General features: G+C 40.6%; 1 protein-coding gene across 1 annotated transcript in view; it reads left to right on the top strand.

Moving 5' to 3' along the window:
- The window catches only part of Bdp1 (BDP1 general transcription factor IIIB subunit), a 91,386-nt gene that overhangs the window by 52,576 nt on the left and 14,578 nt on the right, over positions 1–24,232 (top strand). The window contains 13 exon segments of the mRNA NM_001402161.1: positions 1,979–2,124; positions 3,878–4,085; positions 4,314–4,498; positions 5,273–5,660; positions 8,414–8,536; positions 10,118–10,154; positions 10,590–10,682; positions 12,004–12,229; positions 12,716–12,876; positions 16,360–16,510; positions 16,698–16,875; positions 19,406–19,466; positions 19,909–20,095. Coding sequence (NP_001389090.1) covers positions 1,979–2,124; positions 3,878–4,085; positions 4,314–4,498; positions 5,273–5,660; positions 8,414–8,536; positions 10,118–10,154; positions 10,590–10,682; positions 12,004–12,229; positions 12,716–12,876; positions 16,360–16,510; positions 16,698–16,875; positions 19,406–19,466; positions 19,909–20,095 — 2,144 coding nt within the window.

The raw sequence follows: 24,232 nt of genomic DNA, 5'->3' as shown, positions 1-24,232 counted from the left end.
GCTCACCTTGGCTTGGCCTGTCATGGTCCACTCAGTTAATACGTGATGAGTCCAGCTTCTGTTTCATATTTAGTGTTTAGTATACTCTGAAGAGTTTATAACTGTCTCTTAATCCTGTAGTAACTAACTTCTCCATCAGGAAACAGCAGTTACATCATTTTTGCTGCATAAATAAGAGTACTGTTTTGACTGACAGTTTAACCCTTTTAGGAATCTGTTATCCTTTTAGATAGTGTCTTGTTATTTAGCTGAGACTAGCCTTTATTCTCCGGCCTCACCCTCCTGAGTGCTTCAAGCACAGAAATTCACTATCATCTCATCTGCTTAACTATACTTTCTTGCTTTTTCTTTGGCATCAGTGTATAGCTGAGGCTACCTTTGATTCTCTGCTCCGCCTGCTTTTGCCTCCTAAATGCTGTGGTTGTAGGGCTATGACACTATGTCCAGCTTTACCTAGGCTTTTAGTTTCATTTTCAACATTTACTTATGCATTGTGTGGTCAGAGGACAGTTATTGGGAGTCCATTTTTTCCTTTTATCATGTGAATTCTCAGAATTGGAGTCAGGTTGTCATACCTGGTACTTTTATTCTCTGGGTCATTTTGCTGGCCCTTAATTTCTTAGTAAGTTGTATTGGAATTAGAAAAAAAAGTAAGACCCCCAAAATGTTATTTTTAAACCAGTCATTGATTGTGTTCTTTTCTCTGGGTAGTAAGGTAAAACCTGGGGACGGTTGACACCCAGAGGGAGACTTTACCTTCTCAAAAGAGGGGGTGTGGAGGAAGACTTGTATGAGGGTACTGGGAGGAGAGGAAGGGCTGATATTGGGTTGTAAAGTGAACACATAAATTAAAAAAAAGACGAGACCTAGATTAAAAGTGGTTTGTGATCCTCATTAAAAAAAAAATACTCCTTAAAAAAGAAAAGCTATTAAACTTGGTGTTGAGGATGGAAGCCAGAGCTTTGTGCACACTGGGTGTGAAGCTGTGCACACCTCCAGTACTGGTCAGTCCCACTTGGTTACTTTGTAGCAGGTCACTCTTAGTGAGGCAGCTGTGTGTGGGTGGGATGAGCGGGCATAGTTACTTGGGCAGGCGCATGTGTGCATGTCGGTGCGGGTCAAGGGGGAATATGTGGCATTTTCTTTTATGTGTTTGAGACAGGGTCTTTCACTGAACCTGGATGCTATTGCTTTAGGTAAGCGGGCTCCTCGTGACCTCTAGGGATCCACTGTCCTCCTTTCTTTAGTGCTAGGTTACAAATGTGCCCCGCTTCATTTGCCTCGTTAGTGCTGGGGATCCCAACCCAGGTCCTCACATTTGTGGATCAGGCACTCTTACCTACTGAATCCTCATCCCAGCCCCTTCTTGGCGCTTTTTTTTTTTTTTTTCTTTTTTTCGGGGCTGGGGACCGAACACAGGACCTTGCGCTTCCTAGGCAAGCGCTCTACCACTGAGCCAAATCCCCAACCCCCTTCTTGGCGCTTTTATAGTCTTATGTCCACACGGGACTGTAGTAAACCATTGTACTTCTTGCTCTAAACTAGGGGACCTTGTTTTGGCTGTAGACCATGAATACTGGATGCCCAGTTCAGGTCATAATTTGCAAATCCTCAGGGGCTTAGGCCTATGGGACAATGACTTAGGCCTATGGGACAGTGACAGTGCATGCAGATCTTTCAGGTTCACTTCCTAGCATCCCAAAGAGAGAGGAGATACAGAAATGGAATACTCATTCTTGGATTAAAATGTTTTAAGACGTTTATGGTTGAAAATTAAATCACATGCCAGAGGGTGGTGGCTAACACCTTTAATTTTAGCTCTCTAGGGGCAGAGGCAGGTGACTACAGAGTGAGTTCCAGGATAGCTAGAGCTACAGAGAAACCTTGACTCAAACAAAACAAAACAAAACAAAACAAAACAAAACAAAACAAAACAAAATAAAAAAAAAATCTCACTAACTCAGCTTCATCTTTTCAGGCAAATTCTTCTGGAGTTGAAAGTGAAGTTGCAGTTGAAGTGTCCTCCAGAGTTTCAGAGTTCAAAGTGAATGAAAGCCAAGGCCACGTGGTTCCTGTAGAAAACTTAAGTATTAACAAAACCAGTGTTCTACGTGAACAGATCCGGTGAGTTTAGTTTTCATGAGAAGAGCACGAACCTCGTCAAACACAATTTTCTGATTGTTACATACTTGGTTTTATTCAAAGACATTCTGGTTTGCTTTGTGTTTTCTGGTGCTCTTGATTGATCCCGGGCCCCTTTTCATGCCAGGCCAGTGTTCTACTATTTTTATGTTTTCTGAGACAGAATTTTGCTAACTTGCCTGGCTAGCTTTAAACTTTAAACTTGCTTATAGGCCAGGCAAGGCATCAATTTGTGATTCTGCTCTTTCAGCCTTAGTCACTGGGATGAAGCTTGTGCCAGCAGTCCTGGTTTAAAAATACCTCTTTCTGGTGCCTTGCGCCTTTAATTTTAGCACTTGGAAGGCAGAGGAAGGAACTCTCTGAGTTCAAGTTCAACTGTGCAGAGAAACTCAACAAACAAACGACACAGACCCAACCTGTTCCTCATCTTTAGGCTCATAATTTTATAGCCTTCTTTGAACTTAGTAATAATTTATTCTTAACTATGTTTTAAACTTCATTTCATTATTTTGTGGTTAGGGATGTGTGATCAGATGACAGCTTTCAGGAGTTGGTTCTCTCCCTTCACCTTATAAGAATTGAACGTAGCTTGTCAGCCTTAGTGGCAAATCAGTGCCTTTTACCCACTGGGCCACTGGGCCAGCTCCTACACTTAAATATGTTTTCAGAGTAACATGTGATGACATTTTTTTCTTGTAGGTGGACCCTAATGGCTCTACTATTGAGCTGCATCCTCTGCCCCATGTTTAAAAAAGAAAGCCCCAGAAAAGCTTTTCATTTACTTGTTTTTAAAGATAGGTTTCCTGATGCTGAAATGTATTAGCCTGCATCATAATCATGTTAGAGCTTACTAATTTCCTTATGTTTCCAGACAGAATGGTTAGTAGTATTAGTATCTTTTCTGTGTATTTTAGGGATTAATTTCTAGTGGATGAAAACACACACACACACACACACACACACACACACACACACACACACACACATTTATATTTGTTTGGCATGTGTGTTAGAGATTGATCCTAATGTCTTATAGTGCTAGTGAGTTACCTGCCACTGAGCTACAATCTTATGCCTGTATTTTATTTTTGAGTATTCTAATTTAGGTCCTAGCCAGTTACTGAGATATTTCCAGACGTCCTTAGGTATTCCAGCTACTATGGAAGCTTTGGCTTTCTTTGAATGTTTCAGCCATAGGTTTTGTTTTGTTTTGTTTTTTTCTGAAATGATTTAAGAACCTTTCAGAGACTGCAAGACCTTCCCTTGAGCTTTTAGGAACATGGTTTGATAGGCAGGCTGTCGAGCAAGACTGTTGTGTCTTTGCTTATTCATTTATTTGTTGGAGCCGATTTGAGACTTTTGCTTAGAGTGCTGTTATGAAACCTGTGTTCAGATTCTGTGGAAACTATGTTGTGTCTGATTTTTTCTTTGTGAATTAAAGTTATATGAAACAGTGCTAGAACTAGTAAATGAAAGTAGAGAAAAATTCATGCTATAATCTGTAAAGAAATGCTATAATTCGTTTCCTAGGCTGTACAGAAAATGTAAGGTGTGAAAACTTTTATGTTTTCTTTCAGACATAAAATGATGCAGTGTTTCATTTTGCGTGCTTTGCTTTATTTCCAACTTATTTATAGTCCTTTGAGCTGAACATCAGTTTGAATTCAGGATTGTTTCTTGTTGTTATATTGATGGGAGAGTTTTGGTTTTCACCATAATTTGTGCTTCATTCTAGGCATGAAAATAAACCATATGTTCCTAGTCCAGCACTGCTGATAAGAAGGCGGTTCCAAAAGGCTAAACCAAATTTAGGAGGAGCACGGCATAAAGATGAGCAGCCAGGTGTAGAGAAAGGCCCAACCAGTGAGAACACAGCACTAACAACAGAAGATCACCTGCTACAGAAGGGAGACTGTGATACCCAGCTTTCTGTACAAGCTAGGGTGAGTCTGCTGTGTCAGGTCATGAAGGAGAGAGCAGTGGTGGGAAACTCACTTCTGTGCTGCACGCAATTCCCTGGAAAGCGAGTGACGTCACAGCTTATACAGATTGACTGCCTGTGGCTTTTCATGTTTAGGGGATGAGGCCAGATTGCTAAACCGTTTTGATATAGCTCGTGTCCATGGTAATATTATCTGGGTTTTTTTTTGTTTTTTTTTTTTTTCTTCAAGGAAAAGACAGAAATGCCTCTGGAGGTTTCCATGAGGAAAGATTGCGTACATTCTGAAGAGTCGGGCTCTGACAGAAATGACGCTCAGCTAAAAGCTGGACCATCAGGAGGTGCCAGGGAAGAGATTGCCCAGGAGCCTACATTTTCTTCGAGCCTCGAAGAGCAGAGTCTCAGTAAACAAATTAGGTAATTTTTTATTTTAGAGACTCAGAATAGGAAATCAAAGCACTTATTTCTTAAAGAAGTTCTACCTTAATGCACTGGGTTTTATTTACAACTCTGTTGTTTATAACAATGTACATTTTTTTTTCTAACCAAAAGATAGTGTGCCTTACCTTGGTAATTAGAATGTTAATGCTAGTTTGGTTATAAACAGTGATAAAAGGTACTTTTATAATTTTTAAGAAAGTGGGAAGGAACCTAAGTTCTTGAAAAACATTTTTTTTCCTAATCTACGTACCCGGCAAGATAAACCAGTACCACTGCTTGATCCCATTGTCATTACTGATTTGGTTCACGTGTATCTTGTTTTTTTTTTTTTTTTTTTTTTTTTTTTTTAAACCTGACTCGGGAATATTTCTAGATATATAAGTAAGAATCCACTCTGAATGAGATGCTAAGTAGTAGTCAGTTCCTTTCTATTTTGATGGCATATATTTTTTTAAAAAATGGGTGGGGCTAGGCATTTAGTTCGTGAACACATTTGTGTATTACTTTTGAGGCCTTAGATTCAATTCTAACTTCATAAAATGAAATGGTATATCGTCATCATCTTTGTCATTGCTGGGAGTTGAACTTAGGACTTTCCGTGCTGGGTAAGCGTCCTTCCACTGAGCTAGATCCTCAGCTCAGGGTCTTTATTTAGTGGCTGGAACAGAGATTTTACTTTTAACAGTCTGGCTTTATTGAGATTATCCTGGTGCTTACATGATGATAACTGTTATTTTGGCTAACATCCAGCCGTCCACAACTATTGAAAGAATCAAGCTATTCCAAAACTGTTCCTCCTCGAAGAACAACTGTCCCTTCTGCCTCTGAGTGTGAGATAGATCATAGTGGGAAAAGAGCGCATCGGAAGATGAAAGCAAGTGTGACCAAAGCACGCGGATCAAAACGAATTCGAGGTAAGACTGCTAAGAAGGAACCTAGAGCTTCCAAGTCCGTGTTGGTGACTCTTCGGGCTTCTCAGAAAGACGATGAAGATGATGCTGAGGATTTTGAGTCTGACTATGAGGAAGAAACCTGTCATCTTGCCCCAGAAGAATTAAACAAAGCACCAGTGTTTGTACCTGTTGGTCTCAGATCCCCTGAACCAGTTTCTGCTCAGATCGAGGAAACAATGGAAGAGGTAGTTTGTGTTTTGTTTTGTTTTTTCAATTTTTGACACTTTCACCCCCTTTAATGGATGATTGTTTCTTCTCTTAATGATTGTGAGAGTCCGAAACATCCACTGTCAAAACCAATTTATTCGGGATTTAGTGAATACCTTAGGAACACAGCAAAAGTGCTGTGTGACCATCATTCCGTTGTCATAGTCCTCACTCCACAGGGACTCAGTTACCTATGATAGAATTGTATCTAAGCTTGTATCTAAGCTACTAAGTCTAGCTTTGGACTAATTTCTACTAGCTCTAATAGGTTTCTATGTCCTGACTGGTAAAGAAGAGAGAATCAGTGTCTTTCCTCTTTTCTTCTCTTTCTTGTTTGTTGGTTTGAGGCAGGCTCTCATGTGTCACACCGCACATTGGCCTTCAGACGTGTTGTGTGGTTCAGGATGATCTTGAACCTCTGATCCTCCTGTGTCCACCTTTCCAGGGCTGGGATTACAGTCATGTGCTACTACAGCCGGTTTAAGAAATGTTGAAGATAGAGCCTTCAGCTTCATGCATGTGAGGCAAGGACTTTACCACAGCCGTGTCCGTCCTCAGCCTCCCACCCTCTCTTCCTCTTTCTTACTCATTTTCATCACTACCCTCCATCCAAGAGAACTCATCTTTTAAAACTGGAGCTCTTTTTTCTGATACAGCCTAGATTGGCCTTGACTTTTTAATCCTCCTACATCTGCCTCACAAATTCTAGAATTACAGGTGTGTAGTGCTGGAGGTGGAAACCGGGGTTTTCACATGGTTGGCACAATTGCTACCAATTGAGTCAGATCTCCAGTCTCTGCTTCTCTGCGCCTAGTTCTTTTGGAGATAGAAATGGACTTGCTAGAATACTTGGTAATTCTGTATTTAGTTTGTTTGTTTGTTTGTTTGTTTGTTTTAAGCAAAACACCCTGGTTACATCATTTTCCTTTGTCTAAAGTTTTAATTTCTGTCTTTACCACCATCCATTTCTCCTCTCTTCATCTGTCCTCACTTCTGTCTTCTCTCTCTTTTCCACTCCCTGGCCTCTCATGATAAATAGTCATTCTACAGCTACAGTATGCCCCATTCTTGGCTTGGTTTGGTTTGGTTTGGTGATGGCACAAGCCTTAGTCCCAGCACTCAGGAGGCAGAGGCAGGTGGGTCTCTATGAGTTTGAGACCAGCCTAATCTACAGAGCAAGTTCTAGGATAGCCAGGGCTGCACAGAGAAACCCTATTTCAAAAGTTTTAGGAAAAAAAAAATCCTTAGTCATTCTAATGAAGTGGGTATGAAGTGAGGAACATGCCTTACTGTGGTCTTACTATGATCTCATGTTATCACTCCGTAGCTTTAAGGTTTCCTGGTCTCACTCAAGTCTTAGTCATTTAGCTGGTGATTGAGCAGAGTTTCAGGATCAATTTTGTTTAGGGATTTAGAACACTTTCTGAGCCATTTGAAACAGGATCAGTAGTTTACTAGACTGTAGTGATAATGTAGGAGACAGTTCAAGACGTGTTATGGCACAGCTGCCAAGAGGAGGTGCTGTTCTAGAATTTGTAATATTACATTTGTGAGTCCAAAGGAACATCATCAGCCTTTAATTTATTCAGGATTAATAATAGCATGTCAAATGTCTACAGGTAAATGAGTTAGTAGAATTCTTGATATTAACTAAGTAATACTGAAAGTTCAAAGTATTCTGAATGTAGGTTTTAGTGTACACTAGGGAAAGTTAGTTTTGTAGAAGGGCAGATGAGTAATACCACATGGAGCTCCTCTATATATACTCTCCAAAAGCACTTTGGGTGAAGGCAAGTTGACGTGAAATTCACTTCTAGTAATCAGGCTTCAGGATGTGTCTCTACAGAACATCTTCTTCAGTGGCACTATTTTGTCCCCTCTTCTGGCAATCAAAGTTTGTGCTCTTAAACATGAACTTTGGGCTATACTCAGCCTATCATAGCAATTTTAACTCAGCAGTTAAACAGAATCTATTTAGATTGTATTTCCTTTGGTCTAGAGAGATGGCTCAGCAATTAAGAGTTCTTGCTACCCAATCATGAGGACCATAATTTAGATTCCAGCACCCATATCCAGCAAACCCCTATAACTTCAGCTCAAATGGATCCAGCAACCTCTCCTGGCCCCCAGAGGCACACAGATGTGGTCATCTTCCCTGACCCATACACATATTTAAAAACCAGCTGTAAAAGAGTGTGTGAATCCATTACTGGGTGATGAGAGAGGGTTGTTGCACTAGGAGTGATACAGTGATTAGTGTTTTTACGCACATCAAGTCATCTACTATAATATTTATGGTAGTGTACAGTTAGTTTTGTGTATAGTTAACGTGTGTTTTTATTAAATTGTGGGTCTGTCGAGGGCAGGGACCAAGTATTTGTCCCTTTGTATTCCTATGCTTATATGACTGTGTTTTTGAAAACATTATATAAATGTTAGGGAATTGGAAGGATTGGGACAAAGTGAGAGGAATGTGAAGTGAAATGCCAGCTACTCAAAGGCTCTCTATAGAGAATTTGATAACAGGTTGTAAAGCCCCAGGTCCCTCAGAAATGTAATGTTTTACTTTGCTAAGTTGCTGGTCACTAAGGGTTAATGTAATTCAGTTTTTAAGTTGTATAGCTGTGGCATATTTCTGCATTTTAATGTTTAATTTTGCTTACGATGTAGAAAATGAGGTGTTTTCATGTTTGTACTTGTCAGATTGAAATAACAATCCTTCTTACGACAGCTTGAGATCACCATGGACGGTGCAGACCTAGGATGTTTGACTGTGGTTGACCATCAGCTTTCACATGTGGATATAGCAGCTCGGGACGAGCAACCAGAGAAGGCTGTGTACCCGTCCTCATTTGTAAGTCATGTTTATATGATGCCTTCCCTCGATTACCTCCTGAGAGTGCAGGAGTATTTTCATAACGTTTATTTTTTCCTCTCATATGGGGAACTGTTTTTATGAAGAGATGAAACTTGTTAATTATCAAGGGTTTTACTTTTGATTGTAAAGCTTATTTTTGTATTTGTTTGGTGAAGCTCAATATCATCATAGACTTTCACCTCAAAATTCTGAGGCCTAAGTCTTTATTAAGTAAATTGCAAGAACTATATAAAACTAACTACATTATCATAAATACCACAGTAGAGATGGGTTTAAAACACCAACAAAGGTTATATTTGTTTTTATTTCGTGTATGTGAGAGTTTGGCCTGCATATGTGTATATGCACTGCTTCTAGTAGGTTTTTCTAGTGGATGTGAGGGAGCGACTATCCCTTCCCTTCCTGATTTTATGGAAGTTGGTGATGCTTCCTCATTTCTTGGCATTCCAACCTTGGCTTCCATTGATTTATGACAGTTTTCTTATCATTTTATGTTTTATTGGCACACTGAACTAGAGCCATTGTTGTATTGAATTAGGACCAGTCCTATGGTTTTGTTTTATACTGAGTACATTTATAAAGACCTTTTCCAGGGAAGATAACATTTATAGTATCAGAAAATTGAAATTCAATTTATAATACTTTCTAGTTTGAGTGTGATTTCTTTGTTAGATGATTGCCTTGGCTAGAGCCTCTGTTGTGAATTAGTTCCTTGACATGGTACTTTTTTTTTCCCCCCAAGACAGAGTTTATTTTGTGTAACTCTGGCTGTTGTGGAACTCATTCTGTAGACCAGGCTAGCCTCAAACTCAGAGATCTGCCTGCTTCTCCTTCTGAGTGCTGGAATTAAAAATGTGCACCACCACTGCCCGGCTTACAAGTGGGCATTCTTGATTTGGTCATAGTTTTAGTGGGAAAGCAGTTGATCTTGTGTCAGTAAGTATAGTGGTAGTTGTGGGTTTTCTAAGATGTCTCTCTCAGGCTGAGGAAGCCCTTCTGTGCTGATTTGTCATGTGTCTCAGGAAAGGGTTTTAGACTTTGTTGTGTAGTTTTGAGCAGTTATGTTTCACAAATGCTGTTCTAGTTACCGGTTTCATATGGATCAGTTGAAGAGCTGCTTCTCATTTGTTTTTGCTCTTATAACCAATTCTGGTCACGTTTGACAGAGTGCTGGACAGCAGCAGGTCCGCGGAGCTCCCTGTGCTCCTTTCTGCACAGCTGTCTCCTGCCCATCAGCATTTACTAGCAGCTGTTATATTTTACCCACGCACTGTAGAAAGTCCCTGTCCTCTAGGACTGGAAGCAGATTTGACTAGAGATGAAGGTTTGTAACTAAGAATAGGAGACTGTAAATCAGGAGTGAGATACAAAAGAATTTGGTCTGTAAGTTATTATTTCTGTTCTTACGTGTGAGCCTTTACGGATAAACATAAATTAAGAAAAGATTTACTATAATAACTAAAAACAAAGAAACACTTGTAAAACATGATGCTTAAAAACAATAAAACCAGAATATTTGTTTGATGGAAACACTGAACCTGTTTTTCCTTCTTTTAGGAAGTGGTCATAGGTGAACAGCCCCAAGAAGAACCAGGTAACTGTTAACAAAAAATTGATTAAGACTATTTGGTTAACTGTATTGTAATGATGAGCAGTGATGATAGGTAAATGGGACAGTCTGCTAAAGTGTAGAACAAAGACATTAATCTGTTCTGTTGATAGGAACCTGAGCTTCTCAGAGCCTAACTTTAGAAGGGGAGTGTAGAATCAGTGTCAGGTAAGGAAGTAGTGAGATGCCCCTGGAGCTGCACAGTTAGTGTGTGGGGAGTGTTTTCAGTGAGCAAGTCACCTCGATGAGCTATAAAATGTAGTGTATGACATAAACAGACTGTGACTCAAGCCCTCGGATAGTGGTATGAAGGCTGTCACACCTGTTTACCAGAAGACACATATCTGAGCATAAAGTCTTCCTACGTGAGGAGACGTTTAGATTCATGTTCATGTTTGAATGTTGGTGTGTTTCCTCAAGGTCCCGGTGATGGGAGCACTGAAGCCGCCATAACTCTACTTACAATGGGAGACATAGTACTGCAGTCAGAGATCATTCCTGGACAGGGTGATGGTAAGACTGGAAATAAATCCTACCCAGAGAAAGACCTTTAAAAATGTGTTAGCACGGCACGCCTACACGCTGAGTGGCCTCCATCTTTAGTAAGAGTTTTCACCTTAGAAATTGTCCCTGGTGTTTTTCACAGAAAGAGATTGGATTATCATTCATTATTTTACTTAGTCTCTTCCAGTAGAGTGGCAACAATTTTGAAAGGATTCTGTTGGCTTAGTAAGAATAGTTTGGAGCTGGAAAGATGCTCCAACTGTTAAAATATAGCTAAGCTCATAACTAAAAATACAAGAATAATTTGGCTGGACTAGATGGCCTTTCGTCTCCAGCCATTGGGAAGCAGAAGTAGGCAGATCCCTGTGAGTTTGCATCCAGCTTGGTCTACATAGTGAATTCCAGGCCAGCCGAGCTTGTCAGATGGTAAAAGAGCTGGGGAGTGTGGGGTAAATTGTGTTCATAGAATAGTTACCTGGCAAATCCTCAACCTGTGTACCATCATAAATATTGGATATTGTGGGTCATTGACCACTGGTTACTTTATAGATATTTCTTCAGCAAAAGGGCTCTCCTGCTTGAGGTGATGATCATAGCTGATATAGATCTGTAAAGGGCAACTAGTTACTGAGGTGATTCATTCCATAGTAGTGGAAGAAGCCAAAGGAAATGCCAGCTTAAATCTTAAACACAGTAATCCAACATAAAACTATATAGTTGTTTTAATTTGTGTTTTTGTGGTATATTGGACCCAGGGCCTTGCTTGCTAGGTAAGTGCTCTATAGCTGAGCTAAATCTCCGATCCCAAAAGCTGACGCATTTGTTCCTTATCTTTAACCGTAGCTAGTTAGATTATAGGCAGTTGTTTTGACTGGTAATGGTTGATCTGCCGTTCACTCACTTTCACTGTATGACTTGTAAGTTCATCACTGAGCGTCTTTCAGAGGACTGTCTGATTTGTGTTCCAGGCAGGACTTCTGTCTTAGGTAGAATATTTTAGTGGCACTGGTACAAATTTCTAGTATTTAAAGTACAATTTTCAAAAGCTAGTAAATGAAGATACCCTGTTTGAAACCATTTAGTTACATTGTTACTGAAAATAACAAAAAGACTTGCTTTAACTTAGAGTACCCCAAAAATTTAGAGATAATAATTAAGCTTATTACAAATCAAATTCTTGAATGAAATGTGAAGTAATGAAATTAAATTTGGATCTAATAGAACAAATTTTAATAGTGAAATTAAATTAGACAGTTATTGAATGTTGAGGAAATTTATTGAAGTAGCTATTAATATTGGATCAATTTTAATTTCCTATTTCTTTCTACAGTAGGAGTATGTGTATTTCCTGATGATCATTCAAAGGATAAGAATCATGTTCCTTTTATCCCAGATAATGTAAATCAGAAAACTGTTCATGACTATCAGGAGGTGTGCTCACCTGTCATTAGTATGTCGCACGTGTCATTTGAAGACAACAAGATTGTACTGGAGGAACAAAGCATCAGAGAAGCTGCCGTGCTAGGAGAAGCCATGGAGGAGCCTCTGTCAACCAGGTTGTCCTGACATTCACTCAGCAAGTAGTGGGGCCCAGCAGTGTCGCTGCAGCGTCTAGCCGTCATGCATACAGACATACAGACATACAGACAGTGCTAGCTTCCCACAGGTTAAACTGAGGATTATCCGACACTGATGGCGGTTTATCAGTTTACATGGAAAACCACAGCAGCGTGTTTTCTGTGTCTTTGAAGCTTAAGTGACGTAGGCTTATATAAATGTTTTACAGACATGTTGGTCTCCATTTTCTTCTGATGGCTCTTAGCAAACTTAACCACTTTTTAATTTTAATATTCAGAAATGGCCTTTTGCCAGGTGTAGTGGTACATACCTTCTGGAGGCTGAAGCAAGAGGTGATTTGAGTTTTAGGGGAGCCTCATGTCATATTGATACTTTGTCAAAGCAGACAGAGAAGCAAACAATGACTTACATGTGTGGCATCTGGATGGACTCTGACACTGACAGCTTCATCTTTTTCCTTCTAGGGATACAGCTTGTACAATGAGTACCCCCTTGAGAATGGAGAGTATGCTTGTTACACCAAAAGCAGGTTCTGAGAGAATTTTAGAGATCAGTGAGCCTGATGGTCATCAGGAAGTTGCCAGTCTTTGCATGACTAAAGGGACAGAAGTGGAAATTCAAAGAGGTGAGTTTAATTTTTCTCTTACAAAATTTCATTGACATTGCAAGGTGGCTCGATGGGTAAAGGCACTTGTCACACAAGTCTATGCACCTGAGTTTGATCTCTAACCTAAATAAAGGTAGAAGAGAGGACTGACCCCACCAAGTTGCTCTCTGACCCTCACATGCTCACGGTGGCAATGCAACTCTTGTAATGATAAATCGTTATAAATTTATTTTGTATGTGCTGATATTTTGTTCACATGTATGTTCTGAGGGGTGGTGAGAACACTGATTCACACAGCACTATGGAGGTAGAGGTTGTCTAAACAAACACTATTGTGTTTGCTTATTGAGCATGATTCACATATGGTACAATTTACCTATTTAAAGTTCAGTGGTGTTCTGTTCATCAAATTGTATAATTATCACAGTCAGCAGCTACTCTCCAGCCCTCAGCAACCACTAATTTCAATTTGTCTTTGTACATTTGCTTACTCATGCCACGTAAGTGGAAACGTACAGTGTATAGTTCAGTCTGGTGTTTTTCACTTCCCATCATGTTTTCAGGATTCATTTATATGGTAGCATGTATAAAGTATGTTTTAAAAAGTTAGTCCTGTGTATGTATAGAGTGGGATTGCACATGTGCCTTGTGGGGTTGCTTCTCTCCTCACATCATCTAGGCTGCCACATTTTCATGGACGGAGCCTTTACTCACTGGACTTGGCCTTTTTTTTTTTTTTTTTTTATTGCCAAATAATACTTCTCTGAATAATTATACCACATGTTGTTTATTATGTATCGATAAGCATGTGGGATGTATCTGCCTTTTTCTGTCATGAATAATGCTGCTATGAACTTTCATGTGGACATATGTTCTTATTTCTCTTGGGTTTATACATACAAAGTAGAATCTCAGGGTCATGCAGTATTTCTGTTTTGCCCTCCCCCCCCCCCCCCCCCCAGGCAGGGGTTGAGTTCTGGCTTTCACACATGTTGAACACACACTCTGTCACTGAGCTTCATCTTTGGAGTAATTATTAAATTGTTTTCAAGAAGATACCCAGTTATTTACCTGGCAGTTTTTATGTTATGTGGCAGTTATATTAAAAAAAAAGAGTAGCGTGACTATATATGTGTGTGTGTGTGTGTGTGTGTGTGTGTGTGTGTGTGTGTGTGTGTGTACGTATATATGTATATATTATTTATTTATTTTATGTATATGAGTACACTGTAGCTGTCTTCAGACACACCAGAAGAGGGCATCGGATCCCATTACAGGTGGTTGTGAGCCACCATGTGGTTGCTGGGAATTGAACTCAGGACCTCTGGAAGAGCAGTCAGTGCTCTTAACCACTGAGCCATCTCTCCAGCCCATGACTATATTATTAATTAGTAATCTATGAGAGTTTGTCTGATGTCTGTCTCACATACATAAGATAGGATTTCACTAAGCATTCAAAACTGACTAGGAACTTCACTGTGTAGTTTAGGCTGGCTTTGAACTTGGAATCTTCCTATTTCAGTTTCCTAGAAGCAAGGAATTTTACTTTCTGTCCCCTCCTAGAAACCTAACTTTTTTTTAGTGGTGCTGGAATTTGAACTCAGGGGCTCAAACCTGGTAAACAGGCACTAAAAGTATATCACATTCACAGCCCTCCAAGACAATATTATCATTGGACAGTATTATCATGAGGACCGAACTCAGGGCCTTGCGCTTGCTAGGCAAGCGCTCTACCACTGAGCTAAATCCCCAACCCCCAGTATTATCTTTTTATTACAGCTGTTTTGATGTGAAGCAGGGTTTCATTGTAAATTTGACTAGTGATACATGTCTTTTTTTTTTTTTTTTTTTTTTAGCTTTCTGTGTGTGTATATGTGTGGTCATGTGGGCCACTAAATACATATGGGGATCAGAGAGCAGGTTCTGGTTTTCTCCTCCTACCATGGACTCCAAGGATTGAATTCAGATCACAGATCACTGCACTTGCACAGTAGCTTCTTTGATTGTTTGTTTGTTCCTTATTTTATTTCATTTTATTTTACCTATTTGAGTGTTATGCCTGCATGTGTGTCTGTGCACTGTATTTCGATTGGTGCCTGTAGAAGCCAGAAGGGTGTGCCAGTTTCCCCTGGAGTTTGAATAACAAATGCAGGAGTTGAACTCAAATTTTGGTCTTCTGCCTGATCTGCAAGTGTTCTTAACTACCTGAGCTCTCTCATTTTTTAAATGGCCTTAATATATTGTGATGCATACATTAACTTGTACCTTCACGCCAAAGGACTGATCCTTAGGAAAAGCAGCGAAAGCCATAGCCTTCATTGAATTCATGCTCAGAACATCTGGATATTAGCACCCTTCCCCCTAATTTGGGTTCCTAGTATCTGAGATTTCCCTTCAGCCAGTAATGTCTGACGGTGTATGCAGGTAGCTAATTCACTTAACTGGCTGGAGCAGTAGTCAGAAGTACATATGTGGTGTCTGTCAATTTGCCCCACCCCTCTGCTTGGGTTCACATCATTCCTTATCTTTATAAGTATTTTCCTTCCCCTATATGTGATATCATTTAAAATTTTATTGCCCTTACCGTGTGTGTGTGTGTGTGTGTGTGTGTGTCTGTCTGTCTGTCTGTCTGTCTGTCTGTGTATCTGTGTGTTTGTGTGTGTATACATGTGTGTGTCTCCTGTAACCGTACACTTAACATGGTGCATGTGTGAGGCTACTGATAACTTGTTGGAGTCCGATCTTTCACAGTGTTAGACCCAGAGGTTGACCCAAGGGGTCAGACTTTATGGCACCCCTTATGCTGTTATCTACCGAGCTGCCTCTCCTGCCACATAAATTACACCTCTCCAGGACATCCAGTGTAGTACAGTTATTAGACAGATCCTTTTGCACTCACTTCTAATCCTCTTTTGGGTGTGGGCTTGTAGTTTTTAAATTGTGTATTGTTGCATGTGTATGTACGAGTGTGTGTGTGCCCATGTGCATGTGTGCCTGTATGAGTGTGTCTTGAGTGTGTACCTGTGTCTATTTGTGTGTATAGGTAGGTGTGCATGTCACAGAGGATGTGAGACTATCAGATGACACCTTGTGGGAGTCAGTTTTCTCCTTTCATGTGTGGGTCCTGAGGATTGAACTCAGTCTTGATGGTGGTCACTGTTAGCTAGCAGGTGAGCCGTCTTGCCAGCCCTTAATTGTAGTATTACTTTTAATTATGATGCTCATTATGGTGCTGTAGAACTGTTACCACAAGCAGGGAAGCCGTGCTTTGGCACCTGAGAGGAAAATACATGCAGTGCAGGTTTCATTTTTCTGTTTTACTTTTCAAAACCTTGGCAAACCCCGTTCTTCCGGCATGTGTATTAGCTGACTTTTGGAGTATGAGAATCTTGGAGGGGTCAGCAAATTTGTTTTTTAAGAGAGAATGTTTCTAATATAGAGATTTAGCTGTACTATTTTGAACTATATCTTAAGTGTATTTTTCTCCCTGCCCCCTCAAAGAAACGGAGGAAAATGATTCCACAGCTGTAGAATTAGACGACAAAAGCCTTGAGCCAGTTCCAGCAGCAGAGACCAAGGAGCAGGAGCAGCTGCTGTGCGTTCATGGTGTCGAAGGGGCCAGGGTTTCTCAAGAAGCAATCCTACCTGCAAGGTAAAGGAGGGAGACGATGCTGGCATTCATCTTATGTTGTGTCTTAGCTCTCGCCACACAATTAATTCCATTGTAGTCAACATTTTTAAAGTTGAAAACATTACATTAAATGGTAATACTTGGTCCTAGAAATAATCCTGTGCTTGGCTGACTGATGTAAATGTAATAATGTATGAAACTGTTTCAGAACTGAAGAGCACGAGGACGACTTGCAAGGGCTTCAAACGTTGGGCGCTGCAGTTGCTTCGTCTGAGATAGGGCAGCACACACTTGAGTCAGGTCAGAGTCTTGGTGACAGTGTTGCTGAAGAAGCCCTCAGAGAAAGCCCTGAAGGCAGCGTTGTGCCCATGCTTCATGTGCCAGAGGTAAAACGATGTCGGGTGCAGTACCGAGTGATGTGGCTCTCCTTTCTCTGATTACCTTCCAGTTCTCCAGGCCTTCGATAATACACATCCAGCCTGTGTGGAGGCTCACACTTACAATCCCCACTGTCAGGAGTTAGAGGTGGGAGACTCAAATTTGGGGTCAATGTGGGTTATATAACAAGAACTAGGTTAGCCCGAGTTACATAGCAAGACCTTGTCTCAAAAAACAAAACAACATATTTGATCCCAGCACTTGAGAGGGAGATGTAAACAGACCTGTGAATTCCAAGCCTCCCTGCTCCACATAGTGAGACCTTGTGTTTAAAACAAACAAAAATTCTCAAATACATGTAGGTTCATTTAATCAGTTTCATCACTGATTCCCAAGTGCTCTTTGGTCAGCCCTCTTTCTGCTTGCTGCCAGCTCCTCCCCTCTGTGGTCCTAGTTTTACCTTGGTAGGAATGGACTGTGGACAGGGTGTGATGACCCTCGCCTGTGCTGAGGGAAGAAGATCTCTGGGGCCCAGGAACTTGAGGCCAGCTGTGGCTCTGTAGAAACCAGTCTCAAAACAACAACAGGAGCATGACAGAACTTTTGGTGTGTTTTTGGTCTCTTGACCTCCAAGGCCATCAGAACAAGGTTTTCAACCTTTGTTGTTCAGTGCTGACCCCTTCAGTATAGTTCCTCATGTTGTGGTGACTCCAAAATACTAAATTCCCTGCACCTTCATAACTAATTTTGCTACTTTTATGCAACATAATGTGCATATCTAATAGGCAGGATGTTTAATATGTGTCCCCTGTGAGAGGGGTTTTGAGTGACAGGTTGAGAAACACTGTCATAGAAATACATCTGTTACCCAGCTTTGTGATAAAAGCTTGAGAAGTTAATTTCTTGCATCGTAGCTCCAAGTCTTTAGGTTTCATTTACAGAGTACATGTTTGCTGGGATATCATCCACATGCCTGCACTGAGGCACCGGGAAGCGCGAGTAGTTGAAGTTTGGTGCTCAGTGGCTGTCTGGTGTGACAGGTGCTGTGAGAGAGATTGGAACCAGGTCTGGGCGGTGCCCTTCACCACCAGTTTAGTCTCTGGCACCAAGCCTGGCATTAATACTGTTTTTAAAAGTTCCTTGAATAGGAAAGTACTTGGGTTTTGAATATAGAACAAAGTAGCTTATTAAAAGGAAAGGAATATAGTTTAAAATAGTTGAACATCATGACTTGTTAAAGTAGAAAGTAAGGAATTTATCTACATCCAGTGTCAAGGTTTGTTTTTTAACTCATCCCCACCTTTTTGCTTTTTAACTTTTACTTTGAAATAATTTCAGCCTTACGGAAAAGTTACAAAAGTCTATAAGAACTTTCCCATACTTTGTTTTCTTGGATTGTTAATTTGTTTTCTTTGTCTGGCTCTTCATCATTATAGATACTTAGGGGGAGAGGAGGGGAGAGGGGATGAATGAATGAATGAATGGGTGTGTGTGTGTGTGTGTGTGTGTGTGTGTGTGTGTGTTCATACCATACTGCTTGTGGACATGTCTATGGACAGGGTTGGAGTCCTCTCCTTTCACACATGGAGGTTCTGGGGGTGAACGCGGGCACCCGAGGAGCCACCATACCTGTCTTAGTGGCATACTTTACAGCTGGTAAGTGCTCAGTGGGTAAGGTGATTTCCACCAAGCCTGGCAACCTAAGTTCAGTCAAGACCCACAGAGAGAAGGGGCTCCCTTCCTCTGACCCTTACAGAGGCTTGCAACGTCATACACAAACAAGTTAATAGTGGGCCAGAAGGATGTCTCAGCTGTTAGTATATATTCCTGCGCACACACATTTGGTTCCTAGAACTCATTCAGTTGGCCCCGGGTTCTAAGGGCACCCACATGTATGGCATATATGCACACAGACACACAGTGATAATGGCTCTTGGTCTATTTGAGGTGAGCTGTGTCTTCCAGAGAGGCAGCAGTGAGTGTTGCTGTTTCAGGTCTGTATTGCTGCAGAGGCAGGGCAGTGTCTGTCATTCTTTCTGTGTGGCATAGTGTGACTTTGACATATTAGTGGGGATACTTCCTGGTCACTTGGCTAGGATGGCATTTGTGAGATTTATAGGTTATAAGGACGTTTTCCCCTTCATGTTAGGTATGTGTCCAGTGAGACCCAGCTCTTGTTACCCGTAGCTTTGGTGTCTGTTGACCAGCCTTGCTTGAGTCAGCTGTTGGCAGTGTTTCAAAATGAAAGCCTAAAGGTCCTAAGCGTTAGAGGATTGCAGGCTGTACAGGCAGCTTGTGGGAAACAGGAGCGCCCCACAGTGGAGGCACCCCACCAGCTTGTCTCCACCGAGACGCCACTACTTGAGCATCCGCGCACTGCGAACATGGACTCAGTTGAGGAGTTTGGGTCTCCACCTGACACTGAAAATTATGGAATAATCACATCTGACAATTTAATTGGGTATTTTAAGCTTATTTAAGACAAGCCTTTAAGTTTGGAGAAACTGTCTCTTTACCAATTTCTTTTTTTAATGGCAGAGTGTACCATCTAATATTCCAGAAGCCCAACACGAAAACATCAGTCCTCAAGATGATACAGGTATGGACGGCTGCTTCCAGCAAAGTGTCGTAAATACTGTGTGATGTAGCCTTTTCCTTTTTTTGAGATAGGGTCTTTCTTTGTAGTCCTGGGTGTCCTGGACCTTGCAAAGTAGACTAGGCTGGCCTCAAACTCACAGAAATCCTCCTGCCTCTGCCTCCCTAGTGCTAGCATTATAGGTATATTCTATCACACCTTAGTTCATGTTACTAAGGGAAAAATGCACCAAACAGATTGAACCTAAGCCGGTGGCAGTCATAAAATACAAATGTGAAGTTTATCCCACAAAATATCCTGGGTCTGGGGTTGGGGGACATGCTTTATTTATTTATTTACTTAGTTTTGGCGTTGTACGTTATGAGAATTATTTTAGAGATGAAATAATGATTTTTGTACTATTTCGTGGTTTATTTTTTTCATTGCTAACGTTTAACTTCAACAGTGAATCTGTTTGCTAATGTTCAGCAAGATGGAGAAGATGAACAAGCATTCATTTTGACCTTGGTGGAGATCCCAACTAACACAACAGAAGGATTTACCGACGCCTCCATGCACTTAATGCCGAGCTCTCTGCTGCCAGCACCTATATTGGTCAGATCTGGGAATGCAGTAGAAAGAGTTGACCTGAGGTAAAAAAGCTAACCCTTTACCAGTAAGAAAGATGCTGCATGAATCAAGTACTAGGCCAACTATACACCAACGTTCTTTTAAGTCTGTGTTAATAGTACAAGTGAACGCTGCTCATCGTGATGTTGCATGTGTGAAGATGGTGCTTGACCTTGTCTGTTCTCTGTTCTGCCCTTTTATACTTTGGCCTGGTCCCCTCTGTCATCTGCCCTAAAGCCCTCCTGCTTTTACAGGATTTCTTGTTTCTATTTAATGTCTTTACATGACAGAAAAATATGATTGTATTTCTATATTTGGTTATTTCATATAACAGTGTTCTAGGTCTGCTCATTTTCTTGGTAGTCACAAATTTTATTATTCCTTTTGGTTAAGTAACAAATACTTGTATGTGTGTCTGTACATATACGTATGTGTGTGCTTATACATGTGTGCCCATAACTTTTTCTATATCTACTTATCTGTTGATGGGGACTTGGCTTGATGTCATAGTTTCTATAATTTGACCAATACTAATAGTAGTACAATAAACATGGGTATTTGGGTGTTTGTTTTTGCACGTTTATTTCATTTCCTTCAGATCTACATGTATGTAGATCATAAGGTAGGTCTATCTTTAGATTTTTGAGGATTCTATTGTGTTTTATGTAAAGGAATTTCTACTCCTACCAGGAGGGTGTAAGTTTTTTTTACCTTGTTGCCAGCATTTATTTGTTTTGTCTTTTATTTTGTTTTTTTTTTTCAATAACAGCAATTTAGACTGGGATAAGAGTTGGATGTAGTTTGATATTGAATTTTTTATGAGTTTGTTGAACTGCTGTGCTTTTGAGAAGTTGAGACCTGTTGTGGTCAGTTGTCCACTTTTAATTTACTTGTTAAGTTAGTGTGTATTGGTTGTATAAAGACAGCTGTCTCTTTATGACACTGGATACATGCAGCTGAATGGGTCTGACTGTGTAGCCTAGCTTGGGTTTAGTCTTCCAGCCTCAGCCTCCTGAGTAGTGGGATTATAGGAATGATTACAGAACTACCTTTCTAAACAGTACTGTGTATGGCAAGGGAGCACAGCAGGTAAAGCCACTTGTTTGCTAACCCGATGTCCTGGGTGTGACCCCCAGAACCCACATGGTGGAAGAAAACTCTTGCAAGATGTCCTCTGAACGGAAGGCACACGTGCCTTCTTTCTCCCAGCAGGCAGGTAAATTAGAAAAAGCATCGTTCGTGTGTTTCTGTATTAATCTTACTGTGCTAAATAGCTGCAGACAATTTCCTGCATTTCTGTAGTTTTTCCTCCTTTGTTCCTCTCATTTCAGAAGCGCTGTAATTTGGTTTAATTCCATTTGTTCATTGATACAGTTGTTTCCTTAGCTCTTGGAGCCACAAGTTTCTCTGTGTTTCCTTCTTGTATTTTCAAAGTTTGAAAACTTACATTAAGTTTTTGATTTATTTAGGGTTGGTGGTGTGTGGGATGAGACAAGGGGTCTAGGTCTTTGGTTTGGTTTGGTTTTGAGGGCTCCTGTTTTGGCTTGTGTTTAGATTTACTGTGTATACGTTGATGTTTTGCTTGCATGTATGTATATGTACCATGTATGCCCCGGATTCCCTTGGAGGAAAAAGAGGGCATAGATCCTGGAGCTGCAGTTACCAGGTGCATGTTTGTGAACTGGGGTGTGCTTGGTGCTAAACCCAGTTCCTCTGCAAGAGCAACACATGGCTTAATGACAGTTCTCTCTCTGCCCCGGGGTCCTCCCTCACCCCCACACACTGTCCTGCCGCTCTGTTCCTGTGACTCTTTTGTATGTTTTGAAACAGATATGTCAGTGCTTGCAGTCGTGCTCCTTTTTCTCAGGATTGCTTTGACTATTCAGGCTCTTGCGTTTCTGTAGGAATTTTTGTATTTTTTTTTTTTTCTAGTTCTGTGGAGATTGAATTCTTTGGTATTTTGAAGGAAATTGCATTGACTTTTAGATTGTTATTGTTGTGATAAAACATGGATCAAAAGTAACTTGGAGGGAGGAAAGGATTTATATTTTACCTTACAAGTTATAGTCCATCACTGAGAGAAGTCAGAACAGGAACTGGATGCAGGACCTGAGGCAGAGGCCATGGAGGAATGCTGCTTACTGACTTGCTTGGTTTGTTTTCTCAGGGGCACCTGCCTAGAGCTGGCACCACCCCAGGGGCCTGGGCACTCTCAGTCGTTAATCAAGAAATGCTTCACAGATTTGCTGCAGGCCAGTCTTAGGTATTTTCTCAGGTGATCCTGACTCATTTCAAATTGATAAAAATCTCACCAGTGCAATTGCTTTGGCTAGTAAAGCTGGTTTAGCGATTTTAACTCCCAGATCTGTGAACCTGGGAGGCATCATCTTCTAGTATCTTCTGTTTCTTTAGTGATTATCATTTCAGTCTTTAAAATCTTTCACCTGCCGAAGGGTTTTGTTTTGTTTGTTTTTGGTTTTGTGTTTTTTTTTTTAAGGCTATTGTGAATGGGATTCTTTTTCTGGTTTCATTTTCAGTGAGTTTCTTATTGGTATATAGAAATGTTATTGAAGCTGGGTTGTGGTAGCCCAGGCAGAGACAGAGGCAGAGGCAGGTGGATCTCTGAGTTCAAGGTTGGCTGGTGAGACAACCAGGACAGCCAGGGCTACACAGAGAAACCCTGCCTTGAAGACCTCCCCACCAAAGAAATGTAACTGACTTTTGTATATTTATTTTTATATGCTACGCTGCTGCATTTATTTCCCTGTTGTGAAAGTCCGAGTGGAATCTTTTCTGTTTATAGAATAGTACCCTCTGCACACAGGGATAGAATAGTACCCTCTGCACACAGGGATAGAATAGTACCCTCTGCACACAGGGGTAGTTTGACTCTCTTCCTTTCATTGTGTCTTTTATCTCTTTGTTCCAGCTAGAGTTTCAGAGTGTGAAGTCTGTCTGGTTCCAGGTCTTTGATGAAATGCTCTCATTTTTCTCATTTGGTAGCATATCTGTGAACTTGTCATACCTATCTTTGTAGACATAGTTATTAAGGGTTTGCCATGGAGGTAGATTGATGTAATATTCTTGATTGTATTTATATGCTGTTATCAATTAGTGATATTAGACATCCTCACTCTTTGGAATGATATTCTCTAGATCATGGAATGCAATCTCTAAAGATTTCTTTTCAGCTAAATATAGTTTAAAGAAAAATGAGAAGAACTCAGGATTTCTGTATTGTGTGTAGTAAGGATATTGGTCCATAGTTGTCTTTACTTGTGTCAGGTTTTGCAAGGTTGTACTGGTTCATAGAGTGAGTTTGAAAGAGCCTTGTTTTATTCAGTAGATTGACTTTTTTTTTAAGTTTGGTAAGATTTAGTAGTGAATTCCTTTGGTTCTAAGAGCTTTATTGAGTAATATTTTTATTATTACTTCAGTCTCAATTCTGTGTTGGTTGTTAATCTAAGTTAGGGGTTTTTCTCCTTTTGCTTTGGTTTTAGCAGGTCATATGTACAGACATTTGTGTATTTCTTCTAGAGGTAGCAACTTATTGGCTTATAGCTTTCAGAATATTCCTTAATGGTCCTTTTAACTTCAGTGGTATTGTAATACCTCTCTTTCAACATTAGAGGACAGGCTTTCTCTTCTCTGGCAAAGCGGCTACTTTATTTCACTGATCCTTCCTTTAACTTCCCATCTTCTGTTTCTGGATTCAGTTACTGCCTTCTTGCTTGCACACTGTAATTTGGTGGAGTTTTTTGTTTGTTTGTTTGTATGTTTTTATTTTTTGTTTTGCTCGTTTGTTTTTGTTTGTTTTTGGTATGTGTAGGCCAGAATACAACTTTGCTTTTAAGACAGTCTATCACTGGCCCAGACCTCTGTCAAATAGGCCAGTCTTGTTGGTGAACAACCCCAGCGGTTGGCCTTTGTCCACCTCCCTAACCCTGGGGTACATGCACACCACCATGCCCAGACTTTTTATGTGAGTTCCTAACATTGACTTCATGCTTTCGGGGCAACCCCTTTACCTGTTGTACTGTGCTTCCAGCCTTATTTTTCTTCTTAATGTTAGTGTAACTGTCTTAGCTATAAACTGCTTGGTGTAGCTTTCCCTGTATAGGAATTGGAGCCACAGATGGCTGTGAACTACCGAGCGCTTG

This window comes from Rattus norvegicus, chromosome 2 (genome assembly GCF_021556685.1).
Source record: "Rattus norvegicus strain SHRSP/BbbUtx chromosome 2, alternate assembly SHRSP_T2T, whole genome shotgun sequence".
NCBI lineage: Eukaryota > Metazoa > Chordata > Mammalia > Rodentia > Muridae > Rattus > Rattus norvegicus.
Note: the sequence above shows the minus strand (reverse complement) of the source record. Positions and strands in the feature narration are given on the sequence as shown.